The sequence below is a fragment of the Styela clava genome, chromosome 3 (genome assembly GCF_964204865.1).
Source record: "Styela clava chromosome 3, kaStyClav1.hap1.2, whole genome shotgun sequence".
In the NCBI taxonomy this organism is placed as follows: Eukaryota; Metazoa; Chordata; class Ascidiacea; order Stolidobranchia; family Styelidae; genus Styela; species Styela clava.
Window position 1 is genome coordinate 9,689,789 of NC_135252.1, and position 11,957 is coordinate 9,701,745.

The 11,957-nt window shown below is 35.2% G+C and overlaps 1 protein-coding gene across 2 annotated transcripts; it reads right to left on the reverse strand.

Moving 5' to 3' along the window:
• Positions 1-6,348: 6,348 nt before the first annotated feature.
• On the reverse strand, positions 6,349-11,183 carry LOC120342315 (uncharacterized). 2 transcript variants are annotated; one of them, XM_039411096.2, is made up of 2 exons: positions 10,324-11,183; positions 6,349-7,556 (listed from the first exon to the last, which is right to left on the reverse strand). In XM_039411096.2, the coding sequence occupies exons 1-2, from the start codon at positions 11,069-11,071 to the stop codon at positions 6,970-6,972; spliced, it is 1,335 nt and encodes a 444-aa protein (XP_039267030.2). In that variant the 5' UTR covers positions 11,072-11,183; the 3' UTR covers positions 6,349-6,969. The 2 variants fall into 2 exon arrangements, with proteins under 2 accessions (XP_039267030.2, XP_039267029.2); XM_039411095.2 differs by having other exon boundaries at positions 6,349-7,559; positions 10,324-11,171.
• Positions 11,184-11,957: the final 774 nt, after the last annotated feature.

The following is an 11,957-nucleotide window of genomic DNA, read 5'->3' on the forward strand; positions in this document are numbered from 1 at the left end:
GGAGAAATTGAAATTAAACTTTATAATATATAGGGTGTTCATTGAGTTATAAAAACATTTAAAATTGCAAAGGGAATTTATTGATACTATATATGGTTTTGGCCTTCACAGATGTATTAAATGAAGTAAAAATGCTTTAGCAATTACTGATTTAAAAACAACAAAACTGGTTAGAATATATTGAGAACTGACTTTATAACAAAATTGAAATTGTAAAGGGACTTTATGGCCACTCTGTATCGTATCGTTAGGCAAATGAGTAAATTCCTATTTTTGGATACGATGATCAGAAACTGGCCTATGGAATCCGCTATAAACAATGTACGTCAAAATACCAGACTTGCGACCATACGCAAATCAAAGACAAACACGCGTCTTGATTTATGAGGATTGTGTAATTAGTCATTCTAACATTTAAAAAACCCTGTCTTGTTTCTTTGATCAGCTTTTTACTGTACCAAATTCAGTCAATAAATGAAAAAATGATATATTATTTATTTGCATAGCCTTGAGACAATAATTTCATCCGCCTTTGAAGGACGCATTGTCTTAAGGACGGATTATTTCTCATTACCTTGAGACCCAAATAAATTGGATTCCAAAGCTTTTCAACTCATTGCGAGTCAGCTTTGCACATCCAAAGTAGAAGCCGTTCTGCTTTCAGTCGTGGTTGATCGTGATCTCTCAAAAAATCCAAAACCCTCAAACTTGGACCGACCTACACATCATCACATTCATAGACTATTTGCATAATTTAGCTATTTGATTATGGGGGAAATGGGTTTAAAAGTTGTTGTTGTTATCGCATTGCAGTATTGGGGCTGCACTAAATTATAAGTGCTACAATATTTGACGGCAGCAATTCTAATTAAAATTGAAACAAAATTTTGAATTTTATTTATTCGGATATGACGGGACTTTGTAAATTTGGAAAGCGTTCATTTTACTGTAAGATTTCGAATGAAGTATCTTCAAACGATCGGATTTTCCAGCAAGTTTTACTGGGTTATCTCGTCGAGTACATGTGTATTTTCTTTTTTATTTATCAAATAGTACTTTACGAGTAGGAAGTTATCAGAGAGCGGCGAACTGCCCTTTACCTAAAAGACGCTGAACTGCGGAATGACGAGATATGTGCGTCGCAGGTAGCAGTCAAGCTTGTATTTATCGTTCATTCATGTATTTATTCTTCTACATTGCGGCAGATGTTTGTTAAATTCATATCGAATTGATCCCAACAACTGGAATGAAATATTGTTTGAAATAAATTGAATTCGACACGAAATGGACCTATGGACGATTTTAATAAATTCTTGTCGTTGTTCGTGTTGCGCGGATTGTTGTCGTTGAAAAAAAGCGTTCTTCTCTCCAGCCAATCAACCAATCGATGTCAATTTTTCAGTATTTGACGATGGAAGAACTGCTAAGTAGACTTTTACTATTTTATTTTTGAACTGTTTTTCTGAAGCCATGGGACCTTATATCTCACCAAACATTTTGCTTTTTTATCTTAATTAGATGGTAACACCTTTCAATCCGTATTTCTCCACTGCCTCCGTGTTGCTAGTCCGATGATTTTTCAACGAACTTAGTGCTCTCAGGCCGTATCCCACCGGTACTCTTGCGCGTCCGTCGTGACTATGTAGTTTAGAATTGCTCTCTTGTTTTATATTGAGATTCTTTCTTTTCCCGTATCCCCGTTCCCTCGTAACAAACATTTTGAGTTCGTCACAATTTTTTATGACAAAACTATACACACTTTTTGGCACATTTATCACAATTTTTCATATCGGCTAGACACATCTGAACGTATTAATAAGCGAAAAAGTTGTTACATGAACATTGCACCTGACTTGCAGTACGCATATGGTGTATCTAGCCTAAAATAAAACCTGTCGTTAAATATGGCCGCCCAATATTTCCTCTATAGAGGATACCACTCCATTCAAATGACGATTTAAAATCAGTTGTTAGGATCAATCCACCAACATCAGATCAGCGACAAACAATTTAAATATAAAGCAAATTTTTATGAAATAGATCGAATCGAAACTGACAATTGAAATTTCGACAAATGTGCCAAATTTAGGAAAAGCTGTTCCTATTCGGAGTCGGGTATTTTAGGAAATATCACAATTATGAAGATACTTTAAATTCTGGTGACATGATAAAGAATTTAAGGAAACAATTAGCATAAAATACTCACTTTAAAAATATAAGTTACTCGATTATAAATTAGCGAAGCTGAAAATTTTAATGCCTGTCCTACCCAATGGTGTCGTGTACAATATATACTCAAAATATTTAGGCAATCTTAATTTGAATGCATAAACCGAACCTGTCGAATATGGCGTATTTTTTCAATTCAGGACTTATATTGTATTATAGGGCAATAAAAATAGATTAAATATTATAAATACATTTTGATAAAAAAATATTTTTTGGAAAATTTTTTAACTGACATTTGATGCATTCATTGTAATAGACCTTGTCATTCAAAACCCATCCTACGCGCGAAAAATAAAGGTGGCATAAACAAAACGATTTTAACAGTAGCTCTTATGGGGAATGTGATCACCAGGGCAGAAATTTGTATTTTTTTGTGGTTTTCTAGTTATCTTCCATGTAGACGTGTGCAGTTTTGAGGATAGAATATTTTTATATACTTTTTGATATTTTTATCATTATAAACATGATCAAAATTTTTAATAATCGTTCATTGAAATTATAATGGGCGTGGTGTTTCCGCTGGCGTCTTTCTCATTATACCATAACGTTCTGCCAACGCGTTGTGGTCTGTGAAGTATGCGCTCCAACTGCTCGTGTTTCTTATTATGACCACAACATACCGTGTTTGGATTCTAAAGAAAGACCTATTTTAGTTGGTAAAGTTTAGACGAAATGGCAGTCTGTTCACGTATTCAGTCAGATTCATTTTTCCTTACTGGCTTTGCGCATATCCTACCGGTACAGCGAGCGACTTTTCTCTGAAGGCATGTTTTTTTAACCTAGTTAGGATACTGGTACTGTACCGTTATTGAATAAGATGGAATTTTTTCTTTGTTTTTGTATACAACTTATCCTAGCCGGACCTATTTGCTGAAATTTTCGTTATGATTTAGTCCCCCCCCCCCCTGTTCTGCCCTTGGTACGGTACACAAGGCGACATCAGTGCTGCAGTTAGCGCGCATATTTTACAGGTTGGCAGAATGTCATGGTCTAATAGGAGGAGTGACGTCAACGGCAACACCACTCCCATTAAAATTTTAATGTGCGATTATCAAAAAACTTGACCATGTTTATCGAAATAAAAATATGAAGGAATATCTAAAAAAATCACATTCCCCATAAGAGCCAATGTTAAAATTGTTTTGTTTACGCCCTTTAATTTTTGCGCGTAGGATGGGTTTTGAATGACTAAGGTCTATTATATAGCTATGAAAACGATCTGTAAAATAGAAGTTATATTTACCGACAATGAACCAAAATTTGATAACTGAATTTTCAAAATGATGCAAATTTCTATTATTCATTGCCACAATGTGGTGATTCCTTCTACAGCATTTTTGAAGATTACACGGAAATAAATTGGTGCAGGTGTGCAAAGTATGATGTAAAATTTTAACACTTCTGTGTCATAAAACCACAAGTCGAACAAAATGATAAATGTATGAGAGATTAGAATTCATTTTGAGTATACAACAACAAACAATACACGCTACAGCGCCATCTTAACTCAGTGCTATTCATATTATCAACCCACTAGGTGGGGTTACAGATCAATATATTTCAAGCCTTTGAATCCCCCCATGCAGTTGTAGTGTGCACAGACTTATCGTTTACGATCAATTTGAGATTTGCAAATTGATTTTAGATTAAAGCGAAGTTAGGTAACTTCATCTAGCAGCGACAGCTGTAGCTACTAGTTCCCAACTTTATAATTATACATTTATACATATCATGCTTAACTACCCACTTACAATAAATAACTTAATTCTCATTGAGTAGTCAGTAGGCCATCTTGAGTGCGTGCATCATTATCTTAAGAAATCTATAAATGTCGAACATGATTTTCTTCGCAATTTTTAGGGTGGGACAAAATAACATTGGAGAATTTTTTTTGTGGATCTTCAAAAATTGTTGTGTCATAATTTGAAAATCAAAATAATCCCTATCTTTATGTATTTTTACTTTATTTCTTTTAAACTGTATATTTAGAAAAAAAAAATTTAAATCGTGATTGTCTGATGCGTCATAAAATCCTAGTTTTTGCAAAGGTTAAGTTTCAATTTTCAGTACACTATTCTGTTTTAATCTCATTAGCGCTCGTGTATTGCTACAGTTACATCACATTTGTTTTGTTCAATGCCGGTTGTAATCTTAAGGATTTGCTCATATGTGGGGGATTGAAGACACCTCGGCGTTTCAGTGTTGTATTTTTATCGCATGGTGCCATTTTTCTTCATCGCCCTCGACCTAAAGCGTCTTTTCTTTTTCTACGAATTTGAAAAAGAAGTGAATTGTGAAAGCATATATGAATTTTGATGTATTTGTGTATCTCAACTGTTCAGCTGTATTATAAAATATAAATTCGATTACTCTGTAACAATATACCTCGTATGTATTATAAACACTCTTTATGAAAACGACGACAGATATCCGGATAATATAACGCATTTTGAAAACTATTGATCGCTTATAACATTGATGTCGCGCCAGTCGTTCTATCCGTTTTGGTATACATGTGAACAATAAAATATGTGTTAGCCCAATATTTTAGAGTTTTCGTTCCGCGTAAAAATGAAACATGCTCTGGATCAACCCAGGGGGAATAATATCTTTTTTAAATCGAGTTTATGCAATCTTTTCCCTAAAAAGGGAGAAATGGAAAGCAAGTAGAATCTTAGAACCTTTACATGAACTACTAAATTATAAGCAGATGTACCTCATTGTATTGACAGGTGGCATCTCTCTACCATTTGCGCACGCGACATAGTAAGTTTACAGCTGGAAGTATCTGGAATTATGGGGAAGCATTGCAGTCAAAAGCTTTTTATTTTTCATATTGACATGTAAGAATTACTAAATAGCCGCACTGAATTAACGGAAGGTGATGGCTGGAAATCCAGTTCACAACCAAGGCACATGTTGACCCACGTTCACGTTTGTATTGTGGTCGCCAAAAAAGAGGGAAAATATATTTCTAAGATAATCTAACAGCTACCTGCGGAACTATTAGGCAAAAAATATGAGCTACGACGCATGTTTGTGAGCGCACGTTCCTGTAGCATGGTCAAAAACGTGTTTTTCTGCTTTTCTATTGTGACGTCACGGACTCGGAAGATTCGATTCGAGTCCTTGACCTATTGCTCGGATTCGTCGAATCTCTGTAATGCCGGACTCGTCCCATTCCTGGTGAATCGTGGAATACAAATGGATATATGTGCACGTGCACTGTACAATTCAGTTCGATCACTACACAGGCGCAACACCCTAAATATGAATGCGAACCCGATTTGAAACATTTTCAAGTGAATTTTTGCCACAAAAGTTGAAATATTTGGCGCATGTAGTTATTGATTAAAACACATTATTTAATGGGTTTGATTCAATCATTAGCAATTGTAGTACATAAGAATCGAAAAAGTCTTCACATGTTTACTATATATATAAATTATTATACCACGCTTGACTTTTCTTAAATAGTGTTATATATGTCTGAATTTACAATTACAGAATTTAAATAAATATAATAGATTGCACCTACATCGTCCCTTTTTGTGGCTTGGTTCTCGTAGAGCTGAGCAACCTTTTATTTCTAAAATGCGGGGAATATGTGATGTAACGCCAGGTTTCGGTTGAGAATATTGCGTCGCTATTATATTGACATTATGTAATTACTGGAACGACAGAATATATGTATGCGTCAATAGGTGTAGCTTAAGCAAGCTCATAAATCGTATGGAAATATCATAAAGCCGCAGGCACGTGAACTGTCATTTGTTTTAACATTAATCATTACCAAAACGTATTGGATCACAATACACAAACCATCTCCGGTTGTGTCATTTAATTAAGCAGCGAATTCTAATTTTGTCTTGTCTGCGATTCAGACATTTTGTTTTATTGAATTCAGTAAATTTTTGTCGATTGTTTATACTCCGTTTACAATTTTATCATTACGTCTAAAAGTTTAATTGAAAGTAGATCTTAATGATCGGCCTATTCAAGAAAAAGTAAAACTACACGCGCACTCGATATTCTGCATTCCCTTGAAATGTAGATAAGCGCGATTCTGATTATGGCGGTCAAACTTTTTTGAAATCACCGAGAAATTAAACAGACATATAAAGCACACAGGAATGTATTTGTCTATTACCCTTAAATTTATATGAAATTATAAGAAAATATAGTAACAAATAAATCTAACACAAATTGGCGAGCTATATTCAAAGGGTCAAAATTAGGCACATAATAATGTCAGGCACATTGAATGCTAAAGTAAGAAAAATGCGAAGTAAGCTAATTGCTCAAGCTCTAAGTTATTTCAAACGTAAACGAGCTTTTCCATCAAATACAATCATAAATAAAAGTGCATATTTTATACACGAGAACACACACAGTAATAGAAAGGTTTCAATGTTTCGGTTCCTAATGTCAAGTCAAGTCAATTTTATTTTTTAACAGCCAATAAAGCGCAATCATATACTATATTCCTTTAAGTCGCTCGGGTTTTAAATCTGAAGAGTAACAAAATAGCATACTTTCAATTTTGAGGCTTCAAGCGTGACGTTTTTTCCAGAAAAATAACTTGCGCAAGGGTCCAAGAAACGGAATATTAATTCCCGTTGCTATATTTATACGAACGTTCCCCGTGGTTTCGTCGTTACTGTTTCTGAGATCGACGTTCTGAGCACCCCTGTTTTACAACACATGAAATTCTAGATAGAATTTTCTTTAAGAGAATGGTTAATTGTACATACAGCCTAGCTGCAATGCTGCTGCTGCAGACGGGTCGCGAGCTACGTGAGCAACCGGATATCCGTGGTGGTGTTGAAACGACGAGAAAAAGTCGACAGCAGCCATCTGAGAACTCATGGCAGAATGCCCCGATGAATATGGAGCATGCTGAAATTGAGAAGCGGACGGACCGTGACTGGTCATAGATCCATTGAAATGCGCAGCATGGGCGCCTATTCCTCCACTGGGAGGATGATGATGGCCTATGATCGCTGGATAATGTGATAATGCAGAAAAATGGGACTGATGAAGCCCGCCTGTATTATGATTATAGAGATGAGGTGGTGGAGGAATGCTCAGATTATCTCGAACCTTCTCTTCTTTCTTTTCCTTCTTCCATTTCATTCGTCGGTTTTGAAACCAAATCTTTACTTGTCTATCTGACAAGGATACAGCTTTAGCAACCTCTTGTCTGCGTTCTCGTGATAAGTACTGGTTGTAATGAAATTCTTTCTCGAGTTCTAAAAGCTGGTACTTTGTATAGGGGACGCGTTTTTTCCTCCCGTTCGCTGTTAGCCAGCCTTTTGTTGGATCCTCTTCTGGAATAATAAAATGAAAATATTAGACCGGTATATTAAATGTAATATTGAATGTCTCATATTTCGGCAGTATATCATAGATATTGTATAAGAAAAATGGCTTACAAAACCTCTTCCTCTGTTCACATTTTATTGAAACTATGCCGGTATTGAATGATAGATAAACCTCTATGTAAGATTTGATATTTATGCAGAAAATTCAAAAATGGGCGGTGTTATTTTAACTGATGTTTTGTATACATAAACACCAGTCGTTGAAAACCATATGCAATGGAATAGCAAATAAAACCAACGTCCTAGTTTTGGTAAGTTATTGAAATAGCAGTTGATTTTGCTAATTGATTTCTAAACATATGTGTAACATGAATGGTGCAAAGCAATTTGCGCGCTACAGTTAGTTTATGATGAAGCATTGCAAGTAGTGGCAGTGGCAGGCTGTTGTAAAATAATACCGAGTGCTAAAAAGAGATTGAAAGATTTGTCATAAAGCTTGAACCAACAAGGGCACAAAAATTCATAAACAAATCGGAAATCGCCTTCATACTTTTAAGTCTATTGATTCGAAAAATCCCTTTTAAAATTTGCCGAAATTTATTCCCATTATTTATTATATCGAAGGGTTCAAACCAGAATTACGAAACTTAAAAACGCTCTCTTGAGAAAATGAAGAGACATATATTTTGGATTTTTGGAATCTCGTAATATTTTATTGAAATAAAGGATTCGACTAATATTGCTTCAGACCAGGATTTAATACTTTAAGAACGCGTTTTTCCTTGTAACATTTCCAAATCAAGTTTATTTTTAAATTTTACCACTCGAACTATGTCCTGACATCCTCGATATGTAGATCCGATCACTTACCTTTTAAGAAATAGATTGGAAAATAAATTTGAGTTATTCTCCTGGCGATATTTTTGTTTTTGTTTATTCTTACATTAGGTATATTGACCCCTCAGAAGCATTCGACTCTATACTATAACTATATACATGAATTTTAAACTTTGTATTAAGATATAAACATAAAAATGAATAGTTGAAAACGCGTAACGTTAACGTTCGGCTGCATTCCATTCCATCTCATCAATGTGAATCACGCATTCACGCTTAAATAAGTTTTATAATTTCCGATAAAAATCGTACTTATAATTTAGTAGCTATAACTGAACTTGAGAATTAGACGGCATGGTTAGTTGAACTCAATAAATCATCACTTTCGGACAGCGTTATTGCTATCTATCACATTTCTAAGAAGAACGGTTGTAAGTCAAGTTTAAAATGTTACGACCCGCGTTTAAAATGTCAATGAATGAATTAGAAAACCTCTCTGATTCTCATTGATAATTTCGTTTCAAAATATTACACCTGCTTTAAAACCACGCGATTCCATTTTCATGAAAAGAAATCCATCTATTTTAGTAGATTGAATACTCCGAGTAGCTTGATATTCTAGAGCAGGGGTCGGCAACCTTTCGTCGCTCGCGGGCCAAAATTAAGGTTGCAAGTCATTGTCGGGCCGCACATATTTTTAGAAAGTTGAAAAACCGAACGGATGGTACTTTTTATAATAAAAATCAAGCAGTGATACATCTCTCGAATAGAATATAGATTTATTTTCTCATTGCATCTCATAAAATTCCATTTGAATATTTTCAGCGCCATTAAACCCTTTGTACTTAGCATCAACTTTTCTGCGTTTTGTTGCCATTTGCTTAATTGTAATTAAACTATATGCCCATTAAACGAGTAATTGTGAAATATATAGTTGTTAGGTTATAATATAATTTAGTCTAAAGAATATATTCGTCAAAACGGATGTTTTGTTACTATAATTTAGTGAAGCGTCGCGGGCCGGATTATAGTTCTCTGCGGACCGGATCCGGCCCGCGGGCCGTAGGTTGCCGACCCCTGTTCTAGAGTGACAAATGGGGACTCTACCAATAGGCCATGACCGACTGCTGGTGCACAGAAACATTTTCAGGTGGGACGCAAACCTTTTATAGATTGCTGGAAGTAATTTGATTTTTGCCACTATAGTTTAAATTTTTTTTGTAGTAGAAATAAATGATGATGCTGGTTTTTGCTACTGAATGGTAAATTTTATCCTAATTATTAAGATAAAAGTGTCTGATTTTATGGAAACAATTTCCCTTACATGAGAAAGTTATTGGGCCACATAATATTTTGTGCAACGAAAATGACCACGATGAAAACAAAAGTTGAGAACCACTGTTCTAGGCCAGCGTTTCCCAAATTTTTTGGCCACGGAACACTTGCGATTTTTATCTCGCCTCGCGGAACATCAAAAAAGGAGAGGGTAAAATAGATAAAGAAAATGGTATAATGTAGCGGTTACCATATGCGCCGCGAAAACTAACAGAATTGTGTTCAACATAACTAAAATATGAATGAATATTTTACATATTGCATTTTGTATAAATGTTTTATTGCTTGTTATTTCAAATGCTGTGTACTTTGATCAATAAATTCAAGACTCAAATTGTCTGAATTCGCATGCAGATTAGATATGATTTGTCTGATAAAAGTCAGACTTGCGCAAATACATAAATTTCTACCCCGAATAAAATAGTGATGACATGCATACCACTTTTATTAAATTTGCATAAAATATTCAAATTTTGAAGAGTAATTTTCCTTTATTTAAAAAGATAATTTAGATTTTTTACATTACAATATTTAGTCATGGGTTGAATGCAAATGCAATATATAAAATTCTTCATAAAAAGATAAAAAAATGTATTACCGCCTGTCTTCCGGTCTTCTTTGTCATCGTCTTGATATGGTGTTCCACCGTTCATATCCAGTGATGCAGATTTTGTCGGCGATTTGTCCAAGGAAGATGAAACGGAAGATGTTAGATGATGACGATCATATCCAGAGGAATCTGATGTTGGTGATCGCGGAGAAAATAGTTCTGGATTCAAATATTCCGCTTTGATATGTTGGCCATGGCGATCCGGCTCTCCGGCATTGACGGAGCTATGCGTCATGTGGGGATCTTTTGCGACGTGTTGTACGTACTGTTGTGGTGGATTTTTTGCTTTCGTTGTAAGACTTGAATAAGAAAAATTTTCATTCGAATCGAAATTATTATTTACATCCAATCGTTGGTTTGTATTAACACAGTGATAAATCTGGGAGCCGGTGATAGCTGGATCAAGCGATCTTTGGCTGTAACTGTGATAGACAGCGGAGCCGGTGTCTCTATGAGCGTTAGCTTGTACGTATCCGACGTTGTTACTGTGATTATTGTTGCATTGATATTCTGATGGTGATACTGAGTTAGGTCGTATTATATCACCTCTTGATGAAGTTGTACTAGAAAGTGGTCCCGATGCTGCACCATGGTTTGAATGTAATGGGTTACTATGACCGCAATCTCCACCTAACAATTCCTTGCTTTCTCCAGATTCTGTTCCATCAGGAATAGCGTACGGTGCATGTGACACATCCGCACGATACGGCTCTCCTGGCATTTTTACTAAATTCATCTAGAAAATTCGATCTAAAAATTTCAAATGTAAAAATTTATTTTTATATATCGTACGGTGCATGTGACACATCCGCACGATACGGCTCTCCTGGCATTTTTACTAAATTCATCTAGAAAATTTGATCTAAAAATTTCAAATGTAAAAATTTATTTTTATCCATTCTCGTCCGCATCCTGCCTCGTTAACACGCTATTATGAGGTGCTATCGAAGAAAATGTTGCGCCAACTGCCACCTTAATGGTTAACTCATAAATATGTAGTCACATAAATCAAAAATATACAAAAAAAGTTTTATTAATACGTGATCTCGAATATATATTTTAATTGACGAGTCGCAATTCAGTAACAGATATATTTTATATATTTTATGAAGCGAAGAAATTTAATTTTTTCGGGTGATGAACTTCTTAATCATCATCAGAAAATTTAAAAAAATGAACACATTTTTATAATTTTTCCCCTTTTGTTTTCAAGTGCGTTCGTGCTCCCACGCGACCGTATTTGAGGTGTTGTAAAATATTTACGACTCAATGGACGTAAAAGTCAAACGCTCGTATATAAATTTGTGTTCAGCCCTCCAGGGTCAATATCCATCATTTCATTCTTCTCCCAGTGTATCTTTGTCTCACGTAGCAGTGTCGCCATTTAGCTCTCGTAAATATTTGGAAGGCATCCAACAATCAGCGATGAGATTTTTCAGCTGATTTATGGGATTTGCGATGTCGTAAAATTATGACGGCCGTCCTAGCTTCAAAATGATTCACAGGCATAAAATTTTTGGAAGCGCCGATCTCGCAAAATCAAAAATATACGTTGATTTACGCCACTTACAAGCCGCTGTTAATTATTGTAAAATATCAAACTTTTTATGCCGCCTTGAGGC

Coding starts and splice junctions, on each gene's coding strand:
- LOC120342315 (XM_039411095.2), bottom strand. CDS start 11,071: ATGAATTTAGTAAAAATGCCAGGAGAGCCGTATCGTGCGGATGTGTCA. Junction 7,560..10,323: donor AGAAGACCGGAAGACAGGCG/GTAATACATTTT, acceptor TTATTATTCCAG/AAGAGGATCCAACAAAAGGC.